General features: G+C 39.7%; 1 protein-coding gene across 1 annotated transcript in view; it reads right to left on the minus strand.

The window, feature by feature from the left end:
* Nucleotides 1-318: 318 nt before the first annotated feature.
* Nucleotides 319-22,668, minus strand: part of LOC124717348 (1,5-anhydro-D-fructose reductase-like) — an 88,737-nt gene continuing 66,387 nt past the window's right edge. The window contains exons 6-7 of the mRNA XM_047244177.1: nucleotides 6,602-6,699; nucleotides 319-1,348 (exon numbers count right to left, since the gene is read on the minus strand). Coding sequence (XP_047100133.1) covers nucleotides 1,306-1,348; nucleotides 6,602-6,699 — 141 coding nt within the window. The 3' untranslated portion in view covers nucleotides 319-1,305. The remainder of the gene's footprint in view (nucleotides 1,349-6,601; nucleotides 6,700-22,668) is intronic.

Below are 22,668 nucleotides of genomic sequence, written 5' to 3' on the forward strand. Positions count from 1 at the left end.
AAATAATAGTATCTTAATTTACCGTCACCTGCACCTTTCCAGTTCCTAGCTGTTTTCATTAGTTTACCTGGAGATGGTTGAGAAAAGGGCATATGTTTATTAGAAGTTTTATGTTCAGAATCACCGGTAGTATCACCCGTCAGAGCATGCTCCTTATGTGTGTCTGTGAACTGGTTCTAGTAAACTAACTTTTTACTAATGAAAAAATGTGATGAGTTAATACTAGCTTTATTGTTATTAAATTACTGGTTTCCAGTATCAACACTTGCCTGCAGTACAATTAAATATGCAATTGCATTTCACATACAATTAGTCTTGTATTGCCAATACATGTTGGTCAAAATAATTACAAATTTCTTGACCAATTTACTTAAAATATTTATATAGTACTCTAATGAATATATTTTTAAATATATATAGTATATAAATAAATACATGTAATATATAAGGAGGAAATCTTATTCATGAAGCAACCGTTTGTTGCGAAAGCTTGAATTTTGTGTGTATGTTTGTGTGTCTATCGACCTGCCAGCGCTTTTGTTTGGCAAGTCTCATCATCATTGTTTTTATATAGGGAGGGGGAAGGCAGGAGAAGATGGAGAAAGGGGGGAGAGGGGAGCTGGGTATTAGGACGTACCTCCAATTCCCATGCATATTGAGCAATTGCGAAGTATTGCCAAGTTTGCTAGCTATTTACGAGAAACGGAATTGTCAGGTTCGCTACTTATTTGCAACTAAAAGATGCACATTTTTTGTTGTTGTTTACTCTATCGAAGTTATGAAAACACTGTGGAAATACAAAAAAAATCACCACATATAAAACTATTAAACAAGCACACCACGTTATGTCTTCTACAATATCTTTAGAAAATGCAACACCTTGCACTTTGTTTTAATAATAAAAAAATGTAATTCACAGTAACTTCATCTATATCAGATGGGCCACCACAATAAAATTTAATCAGCAGTGTTGATTGTTCATCAAAAATGTTAGTGCAATCATATCACTGCAGACTTCGAGTTAATGCTACAGGCTTGTCTGTAGCGTATGACATCATGCTTGAGCTATAATGCCTTACTGTCGAAGTATGTGATATTGCATTGACACACAGCTGCTTGATAATATTGGTGTCTCCGTGACCTTGGACTGTCCCACTTGTTTGGAAATTGCTGTCAGGCATTTATTTTACACTATTGTTTTTTCTAGGTATTTAAAGCTCTTGCAATGCATTAACCACCAATTAAGATGCTACTGCATTTCAGTATCTTCTCATTGCTGGATAATGTTTTCACAACAATATCTCATTAATAGCGGTACTTCCATGGATATTCGGGATGATTTTCTTGTCTGAAAATTTAAGAAGCATAAGTTGGGGAGAACATTACAAAGAGCAATTATTAAAAGTATGAAGATAAACTTAACCAGTCATTAAGAATGCAGAAAGGTAACAATCACAGCTTAGTTTTAATGTCAGTAACATTTTCTGTACTACACACCTTTACTAAAGCTTTTGTTTCTTTCCTTAATCATAAAGCATTCTAACCAATTAGCACCATAAATACATCTTATACATTTGTGAAAAATTGTGTGTTTGAGCAGTTTACAAACTATGTTTAAACATTTGTGAAATAAAACTCACTCACAAATATATAGAATACTGACCATAATAAAACTGAAGAGTTGGTGGAAGAAAATGCTAACCCTAGGTAGTTAAGGGTTAGGCTGATCACATTATCTGTTTAGTTTTCGACTGCACCACATCTTGGTAACACCTAATTCCATATGTAATGCCAAAAAACGATGCCAACTAAATAGTTTTGTGTTATTGTTTTCCTTATTTTATTTATTTATTTGTCCATATCTCTTTTTTAGTACATATATCGTACACAGGATATTGGACAGAAAATCTTTTTATCTAATGGTTTTTCAGCGTGTATACGTGGACAAGGAAAAAAAATTCCTGGATTTTTCCCGTATTTCCCAGTTAAAAATACACATTCTCCCGGACGAAAACACACTTTTTCCGTGTTAAGTGACAGTATACTCTTCCTTGGCACTGTAAAAGTCATCAATCCTTTGAATGTTTATGGTTTTATATACCGACATATAATTTCCCGGCACTTTAGAAAACGAAACTCAGGAGGAAAAACATGTTCTGAAAGACCTTTGATGTGCAGCAACATGTACACTGCATATTTTCGTAATTACGACGGTATAAATTTGAATTCCACCAAATAACGCATGTCACTTTCCGAAGCATTGAAACTGAGACTGCGATGCGCTTTTGTAAGCGTCATAGCTCATTCACGTGACCCCGCCAGCTGGTGACAGCAATAGGACACGTGATGTAGTCAGCCAATAGCAAGAACACTCTTAAGTAGCGCGAATACACAAATAAGAAAAGTTAATGGCTTAAATTAATGTACATAGCATTCACATATAATACTGGTCTCGAAGATTAATAAGTTGGAAGAGAAGCTAAGCTTCCACATATAATGTTGATCTTTTTTGCGCCTGTTGCACTTTAAGATAACACACAAATGCGCCAGTAAAATTTTTAATAACGACGCAAATGACTCATCTTCTGGGCTCGAAATACTTCTAAATAGTCGTCCTCAAAGAGTTGATTTTTAAATGAGAGTCAAATGCTTTGTGATTTAAGAAATTCATTGTACATTCTCGCACATAATTCATCTTGCGTAAAAGGAAATCTGCTTTGAATGTAACGCTTTTCAAACCACCATTCGCAATATTTTCCCGCCACCTGTTAGAAATAGGTTCGTTTCAGCAGCAGTTGCGAGAAAGCGCCAGATATCTGGCGTCACCGCGCTTGCGCAGCTATGATGAAGCAGGAAGCCCATTATGTTCGTACGTGTAAAACGTTAAAAGATCTTATATATGTCATAAAAGAAACAAGACATCAAAGGATACTTCAAGAGCGTCGGGATTTCGCGAACCATACTAAAGTGCATAATTCAGCTTAAAATGCACATCTGTATGTAAATTTTCTTGGAGTAGGCCTACCAGTACTCAAGTTTGGTTCTTTATTACAGCATAATGCCATACGTGCACTTGAAATGAAGCGAACGGTTGGAACTAGCCAATAGTGTGAAATTAAACACTTCGTTTCAAATAAATTGACTGCCTCAGTAGAAAGGATTAATAAAAGCCAAATCTCTTTAGCAAACCAGCAAAAATAACTTCATTGTTCTGTAATGCGATTAATGCTTGACTGTCAAAGGTAGAAATAAAATCTGAAATTATTAACATATTTTAGCCTGCCGTAATTATGCGAACGTATTTTAAATCATTTGATAGCTCCCGGCCACAAAAATCCTTTTAGTTAGCATTTAACGTGAGAGCAATAAATGAAGAGGAAACAACAAAATCACTGAACGTAAACACAGGTCACGTGGAGACGACCCACTTCCCCACCACAACTCTGACTGTTCTGTGCATCAGCCCCGGATCTATGATATTTCCGAACCAGGCCAATATAAAGTAGTGGCGCCCACCCACACTTCCGTAACCAGAAGCGGGAGAAGGTACTACTCATATGCGACTCAACTGCGCATGCGCAAGAGCCCGTCCGCAACTGCTCAAACGAATCTAATTTAAACAGTTATATGTACTTGACTTTGAATTTCGCGATAGGCACAATATAAAGATTCACACAATCATGGCTTCCGCAGTGTAGTTTCAGCTCTCTGAGACTGCAGACGTGTGTGCAAGTTGCGCTTGCGTGAGTGTGTGTGTGTGCGTGTGTGTATGTGTGTCTACTCCTGACAAAAGCCTTAATGGCCGAAAGCTATGATTGTGTGAATCTTTTTATTGTGCCTATCACAACTCATCATCTCCGCTATATGGTGAGTAGCAACTTTCCTTCTCTCGTATTGCTCCATTCCATCCTGGATTTTCCATTGTTTGAATTTAACGCTCTTGGCCTTAGCATTTTCTTCTGCTGAATCCTCCAATTACACATATGCTGATGTAGGATATTCAAGATGTAATACTTGAAATGAACAGCTAGTTATTACACTTTGTAAACTCCAACACTGTTAAAAAAAAAGTAAACATGTGACAGAAATCTTCATTTAAAGTAACAACAATGTAGGAAAAGATAGATTGGTACGTACTGTAAAGATGACATGTTAAGTTGAAACAGGCACAATTAAAAGACATTCACTCATAAGCCTTCAGCCACAGCCTTCATCAGAAAAAGAAATACACATTGCTCATTCATACAAGCAAACACTCCTCACGCACACAACTGCCAACTCCAACAGCTCTGACCGCCAACTCTGACAGCTCAGACCAGAATGCGACTGTCATGTGGAATGGAAGCAGCAATCTGGAGGGGTGGGGAAGGGGAAGCGACAGCAACGTATGGGTGGGGGGGAGAAAGGAGCGCCATCTGGTGGAGTGTGCAGGGACTAGAACAGGTGCAATGTCAGGAGGTTGTGGAGCAGGGAGGTGGGGAAAATGGCAAAAAGGAGAGAAGTGAGGAAAGGCACGTGGGCGCGTTGGCTGAGGAAGTCAACAAAGAGGGTGAGGGATGAGAATGGGAGGAGATGATAGGGCAGAGGGGATGGAAACTGCTGGGTGGAGGGTGTAGGAACAATATGTTACTGCAGGGTGAGGTTGGGATAATTACGGGGGCACAGAATGTGTTGTACAGAAAACTCCCATCTTCCCCGTTTCAGAAAAAGCTGATGCTAGAGGGGAGGATTCAGATGGCTCAAACAGCAAAGAAGCCATTGAAATTGAGCTTGTTATGCTCAGCTGCATGCTGTGCCACAGGGTGGTCTACTTTGCTCTTGGTCACAGTTTGGCAGTGGCCGTTCATCCTGGTGGACAGCTGGTTGGTAGTCACACCAATATAAAAAGTTGTGCAATGATTGTAGCAGAGCTGGTAAATGACATGCCTGCTTCACAGTGGCTTGTTTCCTGATGGGGTAGGATAAACCTGTGTTAGGACTGGGTGGGTGGATTGGGCAGTCTTCCACTGGGATATGATAATTGTGGCAAGGATTGTGACTGGGAGTGGCATAGAGATGGACTAGGGTGTTGTGGAGGTCAGGTGGGTCGGCACTGGGAGTGGCATAGGGATCGACTAGGATGTTATCGAGGTTGAGGGTGACATAACACCACTTCAAGAGGGGTGGAAATTATCTCGGGTATGATGTCCTCATTTCAAGGCAAGATGATAGGTAATCAAAGCTCTGATGAAGGATGTTGTTCAGTTATTCCAGTCTGGGGTGATACTGGGTCAAGAAGGAGGAATTTCTTTGTAGCTGGTTCTTGGGGGTTGGGGGTGGTGGGGGGGGGGGGGGGGGGGATTGGCAGTGTATGGGGATATGGCATGGGAAATCCGTTTATGGACAAGATCTGGGGGATATTGGCAGTCGGTGAAGGCCTTTGTGAGTCCTTCAGCATACTGGGCAAGGGAGCTCCTGTAACTGCAGATATGCTGTCCCCAGGTGGCCAGGCTGCATGGGAGAGATTTTTTGATATGGAAAGGATGACAGCTGTTGAAATGCAGGTGTGGCTGGTGGGTCTAATGTGGATAGAGGTGCAGATGGAGCCATCAGAGAGGAGGAGGTCAACATCCAGGAAGGTGGTGCACTGGGTTGAGGACGGCCAGGTGAAATTGACGGGGGACAAGATGTTGAGGTTGTGAAGGAATGAAGGCAGGATATCTTGGACCTGAGTCCAGATCATGAAGGTATTATCAATGAATCTGAACTAGTCTAGAGGTTTGGGGTCATGGGAGCATAGGAGGTCTCCTCTAGATGGCCCATAAACAGGTTGACATAGGAGGGTGCCATAAAGGTGCCCAAGCCTGTGCCATGGATTTGTTTGTACACCTTCCCTTCAAAGGAGAAGTAGTAGTGGATTAGGATGAAGTTAGTAATTTATGAGGAATGAGGCAGTGGGTTTGGAGTCTGAAGGACATTGGGAATGGTAGTGTCACAGTAGCAGCAAGACCATGGATGTGAGGGATGTTGGTGTATACGGAGGTGGCATCAACAGTGATGAGTAGGAATTCAGGAGGTAAAGTGGTAGGGATGGTGGAGAGTCAGTGAAAGAAGTGGTTGATATGTAGGCATGCGGGCTAGATTACGGGCAATTGGTCAATGAGGGTTGAAATTCTTTCAGCGGGTGCACAGTAACCAGCCACAATGGGGTGTCCAAGATTGTTGGGTTTGTGGATTTTGGGGAGCATATGTAAGGTGGGTATGAGGGGTCTCGTAGGGCTGAGGAGCGAAATAGATTCAGAGAGGTTCTGGGAAGGGCCTAAGGCTGTCAACAGAACTGGAGGTTGTGCTGGACTTCTGGGATGGTATCACTCTGGCAGAGTTTATAGGTGGAAGAGCAGAAACAGTCACAGAATTTATAACAATCATTCTGCAATTTATAGAAAACTATCACAATGAACAGTGGCTGCTTTTTGTGTAGTAATACATAATCATCTTTATGCAGAAAATAAAAATCTGTCACTGCAGTCAAACTGTGTCCTAACAAATCATTAAAATGACTAAGTAGTTTTTGAGGAACAATGGAGTTTAATGACATCCAGTATCAGTAGTAAAAACTTACCCTGGAAAAATTACATCATTCACTTGTCGGCCCCGTTCTCCTTTATCCAAAGCTTCCAGTGAATACATGTCTTCTGGAGAAAGTTCAAAGTCAAAAACCTGGAATTTAAAGACTTTGTTAGTTTAAAAGTACAGAATTAAAGAGATGGGCATGGATAAACTGAAAGGACCAGAGGTTGTTGAGAGTTTAAGAGGGAGCATTTGGCAACATTTGACGAATTGGGGAAAGGAATACAGTACTAGAAGATGAATGGGTAACTAGCAGATGATACAGTGAAGGTAGCAGAAAAGCAAACAGGTAACAAGATAAGGCTGAATACTGAGATTAATTGACAAATTGAAAAAATACAAGAAAGCAGTAAATGAAGCATGTGAAAGAGAGTACAGGCATCTGAAAACTGAGACTGACAGAAGGTGCAAAATGGCTGAGGAGGAATGGCTAGGGGACAGATGTGAGGCTGTAGAAGCATGCATACCTGGGAAAGTTAGAAGCTGGCTATAGGGAAATTGAAGATACATTTGGATCAGAGAAGCAACTGTGTGATATTAAGAGCTCAGATGGAAAGCCAGTACTCAGCAAAGAAGGAAAGCCCAAAAGATGGAAAGAATATACAATAGGGCTATACAAGGGAAATGAATTTGAAGATAAAATTATATAACCAGAAGAGGATTCAGATGAAGCTGAGCTGGGACATATGATAGTGCAGAAAGAGCTGAGTAAATGGTATTCCTTCGTAATTTTTATATCCTCGAGAGGGCCAGGAATTCTATAACTATTTTTCCCGGTGTGCAATATATTTGAGACAGGCAGAATACCTTCAGACTTTGAGAAGAATATAATGATTACAATTCCAAAGAAGGCGGGTCCTGAAAGCTGGGAATATTACTGAACCATCACTTTAATACGTTATTGTACTGAAATACTTACAAGAATTATTTACATGAGAATGAAAAAACTGATACAAGTCAATCTTAGAGGACACAAATTCAGGTTCCGGCAAAATGTAGAAACACACAAGGCAATACTGATTGTACAACTTATCTTTGAAGGTAGGTTAAAGAAAGGGAAACCTACAATTACAGCACTTATAGGTTTAGAAACAGCTTCTGACAACGTTGACTGGAACACACAGTTTGAAATTATGAAGGTTGTTGTTGTTGTCTTCAGTCCTGAGACTGGTTTGATGCAGCTCTCCATGCTACTCTATCCTGTGCAAGCTTCTTCATCTCCCAGTACTTACTGCAACCTACATCCTTCTGAATCTGCTTAGTGTATTCATCTCTTGGTCTCCCTCTATGATTTTTACCCTCCACGCTGCCATCCAATGCTAAGTTTGTGATCCCTTGATGCCTCAGAACATGTCCTACCAACCAGTCCCTTCTTCTTGTCAAGTTGTGCCACAAACTCCTCTTCTCCCCAATTCTATTCAATACCTCCTCATTAGTTATGTGATCTACCCATCTAATCTTCAGCATTCTTCTGTAGCACCACATTTCGAAAGCTTCTATTCTCTTCTTGTCCAAACTATTTATTGTCCATGTTTCACTTCCATACATGGCTACACTCCATACAAATACTTTCAGAAACGACTTCCTGACACTTAAATCTATACTCGATGTTAACAAATTTCTCTTCTTCAGAAACACTTTCCTTGCCACTGCCAGTCTACACTTTATATCTTCTCTACTTCGACCATCATCAGTTATTTTGCTCTCCAAATAGCAAAACTCCTTTACTACTTTAAGTGTCTCATTTCCTAATCTAATTCCCTCAGCATGACCTGACTTAATTCGACTACATTCCATTATCCTCGTTTTGCTTTTGTTGATGTTCATCTTATATCCTCCTTTCAAGACACTGTCCATTCCGTTCAACTGCTCTTCCAAGTCCTTTGCTGTCTCTGACAGAATTACAATGTCGTCGGCGAATCGCAACGTTTTTATTTCTTCTCCATGGACTTTAACACCTACGCTGAATTTTTCTTTTGTTTCCTTTACTGCTTGCTCAATATACAGATTGAATAACATCGGGGACAGGCTACAACCCTGTCTCAGTCCCTTCCCAACCACTGCTTCCCTTTCATGCCCCTCGACTCTCATAACTGCCATCTGGTTTCTGTACAAATTGAAAATAGCCTTTCGCTCGCTGTATTTTACCCCTGCCACCTTCAGAATTTGAAAGAGAGTATTCCAGTCAACATTGTCAAAAGCTTTCTCTAAGTCTACAAATGCTAGAAATGTAGCTTTGCTTTTACTTAATCTATTTTCTAAGATAAGTCGTAGGGTCAGTATTGCCTCACACGTTCCAACATTTCTACGGAATCCAAACTGATCTTCCCCCTAGGTCGGCTTCTACCAGTTTTTCCATTCGTCTGTAAAGACTTTGCATTAGTATTTTGCAGCTGTGACTTATTAAACTGATAGTTCGGTAATTTTCACATCTGTCAACACCTGCTTTCTTTGGGATTGGAATTATTATATTCTTCTTGAAGTCTGAGTGTATTTCGCCTGTCTGATACATCTTGCTCACCAGATGGTAGAGTTTTGTCAGGACTGGCTCTCCCAAGGCCGTCAGTAGTTCCAATGGAATGTTGTCTACTGCCGGGGCCTTGTTTCGACACAGGTCTTTCAGTGCTCTGTCAAACTCTTCACGCAGTATTGTATTTCCCATTTCATCTTCATCTACATCCTCTTCCATTTCCATAATATTGTCCTCAAGTACACTGCCCTTGTATAGACCCTCTATATACTCCTTCCACCTTTCTGCTTTCCCTTCTTTGCTAAGAACTGGGTTTCCATCTGAGCTCTTGATATTCATGCAAGTGGCTCTCTTTTCTCCAAAGGTCTCTTTAATTTTCCTGTAGGCAGTATCTATCTTACCCCTAGTGAGATAAGCCTCTACATCCTTACATTATGAAGGTGGCAGGTATAAATACAGGGAACATAAGGCTATTTACAATTTATGCAGCAAACAGTCTACAGTTATAAGAGTAAAAGAACATGAAAGGGAAGCAGGGATTGAGAAGAGAGTGAGACAGGGTCATAGCCTATCTGCGATGTTATTTAATCTGCATATAAAGTGAGAAGTAAAGCAAATGTTCAGGAAGGAGAAATGAAAACTTTGATGATAATGAAAACTGTGGTAAATCTGCATTTAGCACTACCATTTGACATCCACCAAGCTTTCAGCTTAGCACTCCATGCTGGCCACGCAAGCAGCCCTGCGGCTCCTCACGCGAGCTCGAGCTTGCCAGATACGGATCTGGGGCCAACAACAGAGGCTCCACTGTCGCCCTCCAGTGCAAGTCTGTAACACCAGACAGGCACACCAACTTGACAGTAACACCGACAACACTGGTGACCACTACACTGGCACACTGGTGACCACTACACTGGCCTATATCTGGACCCATCCCAGCTTCTGACAATCATTCTTTGTCTTGCTACTGTCACCGTACCACGCTGCACCTCAGATCTGGTTACACTACACTGCTTGGACTTTGCTCTCAGTAACTTAACATATCTGCAATGCTACACTACACACTACAGAGGACTTGAACTTTGCTACGGACCTTTTCTCATCTCCAGCTGTTGCTTCCGTGTTGTTGTACTCTGCACCATTTTGTGTTCGATTCAATAAAAAAGATGGAGCATGCACAGAATAACCTTGCTGATAGACGCACAATTGGCAGGGCAAGTGGGGGGAGAGCGGTAGTGGTGGAAGTTGCGGGCAGGCATTGTAAGGGAAATGCCAAGCACTGGATGGGAAGTGCCATCTTGAATTGAAGCCTACACTCACATTTTTTGTAGATATTAAATCGGCCCTTTCCACATCCACCCTAGCAAGGTGACCATCCAAAAAGATCTGCTGTCACCTCTGCTTTGGCTAGTGCCTTAAAAGAATTCCATCCGACTTATTAACAATTTTAAAGTGTCAGAGAAGCATCATGAGAGGCAAATTTTGAGTAAAACCCACATTCCTCTTGTTGCATGTTAAAATTTGCTTCTTTTGCCAAAATACAGAGGAGTTTACACAATATCACCTCACTAACGAGTTATGAAGACACAGTTGTGAGAGAATTCTGAAACAGTGGTTTATTAATTTTATTAAGTGAGGAACTAAGCAAAATAAGGTCAATAGCTAACAAAAAAAGCACATCCTTAGTAGAAAAAAAAATGTATTATGTCTTCAGTTATGCTGTTCCAAAACCCACAGCATTTCTTGTTTTAACAGCTATTGATGGCCCTTAAAAATTACATTCTTTGATCAAAAAAGTCTAGGCAGCAGAATAACACAGTGGAGAATGAAGTTTTACATAGTAACCATGTGGCAAAGTACTCCTTTCTGTGCGCTCTCATTCGCCAAAACCTTTTGTGAAATATGAGGAATGTTGTAGATATTTCATTCTCGCTTGATCGCTGGTGCGCATGACCACAAATGGGTTTGTTACATCAATTTTCTTGAGATTGGTGATAGATAGGGACCCCACCAACTCTGAAGTAAAATTCAATGTGTTACCCAAATTTCATAAAGAGCAACATATTACATAATATGCACCAAATGCAAAATCATAGTGACTCCTATTTTTCACTCATAGTGACTCCTATTTTTCACTGCAAAGTTTTCCGAATTTTGCGTGGAATCTTACTTAAATCCAAATATCACAATAACTATGACATAAACAAAATATGGCCAAGTCGTCATGAAGCTGACATATAAAGCTAAAAATAATGCAAAAATGATTTTTTTTAATGAATAGTTTCTGTAAAATTGTTTGAGAAAGATTGCGGGGCATGCATCTCGATTCTGTCATCACGGCACGTAGCCATCTGGCTGAAAGTGGTCAAACAATGTCGGCCTCCTCGTCCCTCTTCCAAACAAATGAATGAACTCACCCAGCACACTGGATGAAAATTGGAGACAAAGAGATGAATACCGTAAGCAGGTTCCGATGAATGTAGTTTACAGTAGTTATTTGGAGATAAAGAGGTTTGCACAGGATAGACTAGTGTGGAGAACTGTGTCAAATGAGTCTTCAGACAGAAGACTGCAACAACAACAACACAGTACAATATCAAAAACAGACTTGTGACAGAGCTTCATAGTTCAGTTGAAAATATGTGTAAAGCAAATGTATTGCTCCATGGGCTGAAACCTAGAGGAGAAGTGGGCACACATACATCTCAAGCTATTTTTCACAATCCAGTTATTACACACAGTTAATGAATATGAAAAGCAGAGAATGAAAAGAATGTTATTGGATTTCAAATTGTGTAGGTTTCTGACTGAATTTTTGATTGTTTGTTGTGTGGATACATGTGCTCCAAAACACTGTTTAGTGCACGACAGAGATACTCCATCACAGTAGCACTTATTTCCTTTGCTGTTTCATCCCTGTACATATTGACGATCCTCAATGTGTGTTCTGCTCTCTTTATCTTATCCTCAAGGTCCTTGTACAATATGCATGACCGAGGCATTGTAAGCATTTTTCAGTCTACGTAAAGTATCAATTTTCTACACAAGGTATGATCAAAAAGTAACAGGGATTTTGTAAATTTGCATGCTGTATTAGCTTCATTCACATGAACATCCTGTATTAGCCCAATTGCATGGTTTCATTTGTTGTTGTGTTGGTAAACAAGTCTCAAAAGTATCTGTACAGTGTTAGCCATACCATATATTAAGCCTGCTGTCAGCTGTCATAAGTGTTGCATGTGTTTTGTTAGCATTGGCAATTAATCATGTGGCATATTATGGAACAGGTAATTCATATTAAATTTTGCTATTAACAATGTTTAATGCCATTTGTGTGAAGCACTGAAAAAATTCATGGCTTTTGCACTACGATAATGCATTCTTGAATGAATTTTTGGCCCAAAAACAATACTTTAATAGTGACCCACCTCTATATTTGCCAAACATGGCCCCATATTTTTATTCTGTTCCTGAGCACAGATGAGATTAAAAATACACTATTGAGAGAGCTAATATTAAAAGTTATAATACAGATCAATTTCCACAAGTGTTTTGGGGATTGAGAGTGTATAAAAATGTACAATATCTAATGGGAACTATTTTTAAGAGGCTTACATCGAAGCAGAAGAATAAGTAAAATTATTTCCCAAAACGTCAAAGATTCTCATTATTTTTTTTGAACACACCTCATCTTTACTTCTCTATGAGAAGTCATTATGTTCCTTCCAATACTCACATTCCCATGAATCACTTAGCAATTCTGAATGGACTACACCAACACATAACAACCCATGTAGCATATGTCTAAATTTCTTCAAGCTCTTCATTCAGGCCAATGTTATAAAAATCAAATACTGGAGGAATTGTGAATACCAACATAAAAGTACAGTATGCAGTGTGCTGGTTGCCTAGCCTTTCTTTTACATTTTCATTTTAATGTTTTCAAAAATGTAGAAAAAACAGATTGCTATTTACCATAAAGATGCAGATAGTGCAGATAGGCACAATTAAAAGACACTTGCATAATTAATATTTTCTTCTAAGGGTCAAGTATAGTTCATTGTGACTTACATCCCAAGTAGGTTCGCAATTTAGGGGAGGTCGTACATTCCTGTGGAAAGTGGGCTGCCAACGACAGGCTCCCTGTGCACCCATTGTTGGTAGCTGATAGGATGCATGTGAGAGAAATCACACCACACCTGCCAATCACCACCTGGACCACAGTCTAGCTCTGGCTTCCATCTGGCAATCTTCATCTACATCTACAGAGATATTCCGCAATCCACCCTAGAGCGCATGGCAGAAGGTACCCCTTAGCACTGCTACTAACTTCCTTTCCTGTTCCACTCGCAAACAGAATGAGGGAAAAATCACTGTTTATATGTCTCTATACAAGCCCTAATTTCTCATACCTTATATCCCTGCTCCTTACATCCAATATAGGTCCAAGGCAACAGAATCATTCAGCAGTTAACTTCAAATGCCAGTTCTCTGCATTTTCTCAACATCTGACAAGAACGTCACCTCCCCTCCAGGGATTCCCATTTGAGTTCCTGAAGCATCTCTGTAACACTTGATTGTTTTTCAAACCTACCAATATCAAATATAGCAGCCTGCCTCTGAAATGCTTCAAAGTCTTCCTATAAACCGACCAAGTACAAATCTGAAACACCTGAGCAGTATACAAGAATAGACTGCACTAGCATCCTATATGCAGTCTCCTTTACAGATGAACCACACTTTCTCAGAATTCTCCTGCTAAACTGAAGACGACAATTCACCTTTCTTACTACAACCCTCACGTGCTCGTTCCATTTCGTAATGCTTTGCAATGTTACGGCCAGATATTTAAATGATGTGACTGTGTCAAACAGGACACCACTATTGCTGTATCCAGACATTATGGGTTTGCTTTTGCTACTCATCCACATTAACTTTCATTCATCTACATTTAGAGCTAGCTGCTATTCATCACGTCAACTACAAATTTGGTCTAAGTCATCTTGTATCCTCCTACAGTCACTCAACTTTGACACCTTACCATACATACAGCATCATCAGCAAACAACCACAGATTGCTGGCCACCCTGTGTGCCAAATCATTTATGTATATAAAGAATAGTAGCTGTCCTATCACACTTGACTGAGGCACTGGAGATAATGGACTAATATCTTTGTCTCTGATGAACACTTGCCATTGATGACGGCATACTGGTTTCTGTAACTTAAGAAGACTTTGAGCCATTCACATATCAGTGAACGTATTCTCATATCTTCTTTAACAGCCTGAAATGTGGCACCATGTCAAATGGTTTCTGGAAATCTAGAAATATAGACTCTGCCTGTTGCCCTTCATCCAAGTCTGTATTATATCACATGAAAAAAGGGCAAACTGAGTTTCACATGAGTGATGCTTTCTAAAACCATGCTAATTTGTGGACATAAGCTTCTTGGTCTCAAGAAAATTTGTTGAATTTTAACTGAAATTATGTTCAAGGATTTTGCAGCAGACTGATGTTAGGGATATTGGCCCGTAACTTTGTAGGTCTGTTCTGTTGCCCTTTTGTACACAGGAGTCACCTGCACTTTTTTTCCAGTCACTTGGGACTTTGCGTTGGGTGGCAGATTCACGATAAATGCAAGCTCAATTAGGGGCCAATGCTGTTGAGTATTCTGTAAAAAACTGAATTGGGATTCCATCACGACCTGCTGACTTATTTTTCAACTCCTTCAGTTGTTTCTCTACACCAGGGATGCTTATTAGTATGTCATCTAAATGGAAGTATGTTCAATGGTCAAATGATGGTTATGTTCTACATCTATAACTACATTTATACTCCGCAAGCCACCCAACAGCGTGTGGCGGAGGGCACTTTATGTGCCACTGTCATTACCTCCCTTTCCTGTTCCAGTCGTGGACGGTTCGTGGGAAGAACGACTGCCGGAAAGCCTCCGTGCGCGCTCAAATCTCCTCATTTGTGATCTCCTCAGGATGTACATTTAGGGGGAAGCAATACATTCGCTACCTCATCCGGAAACGCACCCTCTCGAAACCAGGACAGCAAGCTACACCGCGATGCAGAGCGCCTCTCTTGCAGAGTCTGCCACTCGAGTTTGCTAAACATCTCCATAACGCTATCATGCTTACCAAATAACCCTGTGACGAAATGCGCTGCTCTTCTTTGGATCTTCTCTATCTCCTCTGTCAACCTGACCTGGTACGGATCCCACACTGGTGAGAAATACTGAAGTATAGGTCAAACAAGTGCTTTGTAAGCCACCTCCTTTGTTGATGGACTACATTTTCTAAAGACTCTCCCAATGAATCTCAACCTGGCACCCACCTTACCGACAATTAATTTTATATGATCATTCCACTTCAAATCGTTCCGTACGCATACTCCCAGATATTTTACAGAAGTAACTGCTACCAGTGTTTGTTCCTCTATGATATAATCATAGAATAAAGGATCCTTCTTTCTATGTATTCGCAATACATTACATTTGTCTATGTTAAGGATCAGTTGCCACTCCCTGCACCAAGTGCCTATCCGCTGCAGATCTTCCTGCATTTTGCAGCAATTTTCTAATGCTGCAACTTCTCTGTATACTACAGCATCATCTGTTTGTGCAATTCTCTTGCATGAACGATTTCTTGGACACGAAGTTGAAAACTTCAGCTTTCGTTTCACCATCTTCAACAGCTACATTATCCTGTGCTGCGGTGATGGAAGCTGTTGGCCAGATGATGGAGTAGTTCTCTGTTGCCTTAACAGCCACTACGGAAACAACCCGGTGGCAGTTGCCAGCTGCCGTCACCAAGTCGGGATCATGCCGTTACACCACCGGAGGTGAACACTGACTGCAGTCGTATGTCGAACACTGTTCCGGTTTCTGTGAGGTTTTAGATAAATGATAAAGTCACGTCCAGCTGCTCCTGATCTTTTCAGCCCCCCCAGCTCTCTATAAAAAAATGAGCGATAGCATTAACAGTTTACATCAGTCCTATAATGCATGAAAGTAGTGTGATTTTGCCTGTCTTTTCATCAATTTTATGAACATTACTTAAAGCTTTTTTTGCCCTATCTAGTATTTATCTTACAGCTCGAAACATCTATTTAACATGCATGGGCAATGTTACAATAATTACATTTAGATTATTGATACACAATATATATATAGATTAAATGCTATTAAGTAAAAGATAATTTAAGTATATTTAACATAGCATTCCTGAGGTCAAATCATGTCAGCACCATACTGTATGGGCACTTCAATAAAAGCCATTTTTAACTCATTTTTAAAAATTCTACCAGAAAGCTGTTTCAGGTTGTTTGGCAGAGAATTATAAAATATTGCTCCATTAATGAATGGGGTATTTGTTGTTAGATTCAATCTTCTGCTCACCATATGAAAGTCTGATTTGTGTCTTGTATTGTAATCATGGATTTCCATATTCCTGTTTGTCACTTTTTTGTCTTTTTTCACTAATAATATTGATTGAAATATATATACTGCATAGATAGTCATAATATTAAAATTATTAAACAGGTTTTTGCATGAAGTTCTGAGTCTTACTTTTGCCATAGTTCTTATTACTCTTTTCTGCAATACACATACCCTTCTTAAATTGTATTGGCCACACCCACCCCACAATACAACTCCATAAGATAGATGGGGATACACCAACCAAAAATACGCTATTTTTATAGCTTCAGTATCTACATATTGAACTAATCTCCTTAGTAAATACAGACTAAATGTTATTTTACCACAGACATGATCTATTTGCTGATTCCATGAAAGTCTGTCATATATATATATCCCCAGAATTTTACATTCTGAACAGGTATTTTCCTGAATGTCCTCATTTACAACAGTGTTTTTATTTGAGCCACTTGTCTTAAAATAAATTAAATTAGTTTTTTTAAATAGTGACCCTCAGGTTTTCTTTTTCAAATTGTGTTTGGGCTTTTTCAACAAAATTCTGTACCACTGAATTTAGGCCATCATTACTACGTGCCCTGCAAACCCCAGAGGTGTCATCAGCATACATAGTAATATGATGACTGGTGTCTAATGCTTCTGGGAAATCACTCATGTAGCAAATAAACAAGAAGGGGCCCAAGATAGAGCCTTGTGGCACACCAAGCACACCTACAGTACAGTATCCATATTTCCAATATCAAAACAAGGGACACAAATTAGAAGTTGAAATGAATCAACATTTTGTGAAACTTTCATTAATACAATATCTATACAGTAGTTCTTTGTTAAAACACACAGTATGTGCTACAACTACATAGACCAGTGTGCTTTTTGTTAAAACTTGCACTAAAAAGAATATTAAAATACATTACATTACTAAGCAAGTAAATCTTTTATTGTATTATTGCTGTCACATGGAAACAAGCGTGCAAAATAATTTCTCACTTCGCTGTTCTAACTTCAGAAATGGAAACTCAACTTTAATTTTATCAGTAAATACTAACATTTCATTGGCATGTCAGTGAAAAGTTAGCAATATGTCACACCAAGTAACATAAACTGTGAGTCTGACAGTCTAAAATAACACTTCTAAATGTGGTGACCTGAAGCAGTAGGTATGCACAAAGAAAGTGGAAGTGATAAAACTGCTTGCCACATAAAATCAAATAACTTCACTCCTTGTTCAGTTTGGCTTAGTCAAAGAGTGAATTTATTTTATTCTTTGGGTATGACCAATTAGTGCAACATTTGGTTATGCAACACATTACTTAGAAACACGGTGTTTCAAAATGTATGTGACAGGTAATGAAAGACGTGATAATACATGTCCCATAAGTATTTTGCAGAGACAATGGGACACTTAATATAAATATGGGACAATCCCATAAAATACAGAATGTCTGGTCACCCTAACCTATTGACACTAGAGGAAAGTGCTGTCCCACTTGGTAAACTTCAAATAAATTGTTCTTAAGTTCTACAAAACTATCTGTGTTCTCTGCTATATCACTGTGCGATTATTTAGTTGCTACATAAGTTCTGACAGCTGCAGCAATACAGTGGCTTAGGACCGAAACTGTCATTTACACATTAATTTTCTGGACTGAGTCTGGTTACAAATGGCTATCAGTGAATTTTTCTGCTCTTTTTGTGCTTCTTGTCAATGCTGAATGTCTTCTGGACCTCTTTACATGGAACAACAGCATTATTGAAAGTGACGTCACCACTTCACTGACTGTTCTGTACACTTTGGAACAAATGTGGAAGATCATAAATAGCAAACACTCTCTGCTCATTAATACCAAAATACCGTCTTTAAGGAGTAACATGTAAAAGCTTGAATGTTGTTGTTGTTGTTGTGGTCTTCAGTCCTGAGACTGGTTTGATGCAGCTCTCCATGCTACTCTATCCTGTGCAAGCTTTTTCATCTCCCAGTACCTACTGCAACCTACATCCTTCTGAATCTGCTTAGTGTATTCATCTCTTGGTCTCCCCCTACGATTTTTACCCTCCACGCTGCCCTCCAATACTAAATTGGTGATTCCTTGATGCCTCAGAACATGTCCTACCAACCGATCCCTTCTTCTGGTCAAGTTGTGCCACAAACTTCTCTTCTCCCCAATCCTATTCAATACTTCCTCATTAGTTATGTGATCTACCCATCTAATCTTCAGCATTCTTCTGTAGCACCACATTTCGAAAGCTTCTATTCTCTTCTTGTCCAAACTATTTATCGTCCATGTTTCACTTCCATACATGGCTACACTCCATACGAATACTTTCAGAAATGACTTCCTGACACTTAAATCAATACTGGATGTTAACAAATTTCTCTTCTTCAGAAACGCTTTCCTTGCCACTGCCAGCCTACATTTTATATCCTCTCTACTTCGACCATCATCAGTTATTTTGCTCCCCAAATAGCAAAACTCCTTTACTACTTTAAGTGCCTCATTTCCTAATCTAATTCCCTCAACATCACCCGACTTAATTAGACTACAGTCCATTATCCTTGTTTTGCTTTTGTTGATGTTAGCTTGAATATACCTAGATTACTAGCTACTTGATCCAGGACTACTTTTGGTTCCAGTTTTGCATGCTACAATAAAATAAATAGTTGCTTGTCACGCCCCACTAAACGTGTGTTTTGCTCCTGAATTAGATAAAAAGCATGAAACAGGTGTGATTGCAGTAAGAGTTAAAATCCCATGTATCATCTACTAAATCCAACAACAAAATCAATGAATTTTTGACAAAATAATACAATTGGATAGATAAAAAATATACTCATCAAGTGATGGCAGGACACACGCATAAAAGAAGGTTGTAATTAGGCAAGCTTTCGGAGCCAGTGGCACCTTCTTCAGGCAGAAGGGTTGAAGGCGAACAAAGAGGGTGAAGGAAAAGGACTGGAGAGGTCTAGGAAAAGGGGTAGATTTTGGGAAAGTCACACAGAACCATGGGTCAGAGGAGAGACTCAGTCTTTCCTTCTCATGCCGTCTGGTAAGTCTCCCCTGACCCACGGTTCTGGATGACTTTTGAGATTTTTAAAAAAAAAAAAAAAAAAAAAAAAAACCGAACATACCATGAAGGCCCAACGGTACCGACCAGCCGCCATGTCATCCTCAGACCATAGGCATCAGTGGATGCAGATATGGAGGGGCATGTAGTCAGCACACCACTCTCCCGGCCGTATGCCAGTTTCTGAGACCAGAGCTGCTACTTATCAATCAAGTAGCTCCTACCCCTACCCCTTTTCTTAAACCTCTCCAGTCCTTTTCCTTCACCACTCTTCCTTTCCCTTCAACCCTTCTCCTGAAGAAAGAGTCACTGGCACTGAAAGCTTGACTAATCATAACCTCCTTTTATGTGCGTGTTCTGCCACCACCTGGTGAGTAGATTTTTATCTGTCCAATTATATTATTGTACTAAATCTAGGTATTTTTAGTATTCCAGATGTCGCACTGTCGACATCTTGTCGAAAGAAATTACACTGACCATACCTACAGAAGTTTTTGTCGCAAACTTCTTGCTAAGTTGGTCAAAAAGATTTTTGGTGAAGATTGGTACAACTTTTGTGTCACCAGTGAATCATCCAATTGTAGACATACCTAATAATATGAACCCAACACAAAAAAGTTAGTATGCTACTAGAGATTTATAAAATATCACTAGAGATGAATTTTTCTCAATAGGGAACAGCTGATGTTTTTTTTACTTTCGCATTACATTTCAGCCATTGCCTTGGGACAATCACACAGGAAACAAAAATATGTTGCCCAAGCATACTATACAATTACAAAGAAGGACAGCACTAATGATTACTTGTTTGACCCATGGGTGAATGTCATGGAGATGATGAAAGAATTGAAGTGCAGATACTCAAAGACAGACTCAAACTATCCCAAGAAAGCCTACTTACAATGTTTTGAGAACCAGATTTAAGTTATGATTGTTTAGGAATAATCTACAAGCCCCTACATATTGCTCCTGCACAGTCCGAAAGCCCACAGATGCATTTAAGCGATCATTCTTCCTGCACCCTACAATATGTGAAATGAGGGAAAAGCCATAATAACTGACACAAAGGTAACTACTCTCTGCCATGCACTTCACAGTGGTCTGCAGAGTACAGCAGTAAATGATAACTCTCTTTCTCTAAATCCATCAAAGATCTTATTTGTGTGTGTGGGAGGGGGAGAGGGAATGCACTGAAAGTCTAAAAACAATTAAATTCGAACTGTTGCATCAGTCTGAAGCTTAGAATACTTTCATAACTTGCCTATAATTGTGCTTTCATTTTTTAACATTCTTATTGTGTACATACTGCGAAAAATGGGTCTTACATAAAGTTCCAGCTCATTATCACTAAGATCGACTACATACATTTGGCTCATCCATGACACAGTGTAAGGCCACAGACTTTTACCGACCATAGTGCTACTTAATCAGTGTTGCACAAGTAACGCTGAGGCACTGCCAATGCCTGGCGGCTGTTCCCCAAGGTGGGTTTCCTGCCAAAGAGCATCATAGGGCAGTCTGGTTCTTATGTGATCTAGGGTTCAACAAACAAATCAGCAATAACAGAAGAAAAATATTTAAATACATCGATACAATGGTGAACTCAGATGAAAGCATAATCTTCCCAACAGAATTTGTAAATTTCTTCCATATTCCTGGAACAGCATCACAAAAAAGCTTCTAAACAACAACACAGAACTGGAAAGGTAAGGACATGTCAGCACTCATAACACGAATTCCACCCACTTCATCTAACTTTCCATTCAGCTTTAAAAGGCTTCAATTTACGATAAGACTATCATACAGTACTACTCTCATACAGCACAAGGACAGACATTCCCCTGCTGCAGAGAAAATTTAGAAGAATATTGTTTCTCAATTGGAGAACTACATGTAACAGATTCATATGTACAAACAACAAAACTTATTTGAAAACAAAAGCAAAACACCAAATGTAATTTATACGAATATACTTCGAATAATTTTAATGGAGAAGTAATGGTGAAAAGGATAGAATCTGATAACAGTATTCCTGGATTTGGGAAAAAATGACAATGTACCAAAGAGTAAAATATGGGAATGGTCCAGAAAAGATAATGTCCCTGATTCATTGATTATAAAAGCTCAGGTACTACATGAAGGTTGTGAAAGCAGTGTACAAGTAGGAGGTGGAAGATCAAAACTATTTCACAGAGAGGTGTTCAGCAAGGCAGTTCATTTTCCATGCTATTCTTCATTACACTCATGGACACTATCACAAAAGAAATGAAGGAAGAAGAAAATGAAGATCTCACAATGCTCTTGCTTTTGCTGGTGACATCACCATTTGGGGAAAGACAGCAATAGGGGTTCAGCGGAGGCTAGATTAATGGCACGAAAAATTTAAAGAATTCAAGTCAACTGTGAGTAAGAGCAAGACAGTGACAATGAAGATGAGCAGGACGCCCACACCTGTAAGATATACAAGAAGGTGAGAAGGCTGAATGTGTGAAAAGTTTCAGTTATCTGGGTAGTGTCATATCAATTGAAGTGATATCAATGGAAGTGCCAAACTAGAGTAACTAAAGGAACTAGCTTCTTCCACCAAGTAAGAAACCTAATCTGGAACAAAGGAGTCCCTTCAAGAGCTACACAGACCATCTGCAAAATGTATCTCCTGCCAATCGTGATGTACAGTCTGGAGACCTATGTTGTAAATAAGAAAGAAGAGAGTTAGATGCAGGCATGTGAAATGAAGTGCCTCAAGTCAGCTCTACTAAACACCAGGAGGAGAAGGAGGGAGGGAGGGAGGGAGGGAGGGAGGAAGAGAGAGAGAGAGAGAGAGAGAGAGAGAGAGAGAGAGAGGGAGGGGGAGAGTCAGGAATGAATATGTAAGGAGAGACCTGACGTGAACTTGGCAATGGAGGAAAGAATGAGTGCTGCAAGTCTGAAATGGTCAAGTCATGTGAAGCAAATGTGCCTGACTAACCCGACATCAATATTTGGAGATAGAGGTACCAAGGAAAAAGAGTGATTGGGAGGCACCTAGGAAGACATGGACAGACCAAAATTATGAAGCCCTCAAGAGGAGAGGAGTAATG

Source organism: Schistocerca piceifrons, chromosome 9 (genome assembly GCF_021461385.2).
Source record: "Schistocerca piceifrons isolate TAMUIC-IGC-003096 chromosome 9, iqSchPice1.1, whole genome shotgun sequence".
NCBI lineage: Eukaryota > Metazoa > Arthropoda > Insecta > Orthoptera > Acrididae > Schistocerca > Schistocerca piceifrons.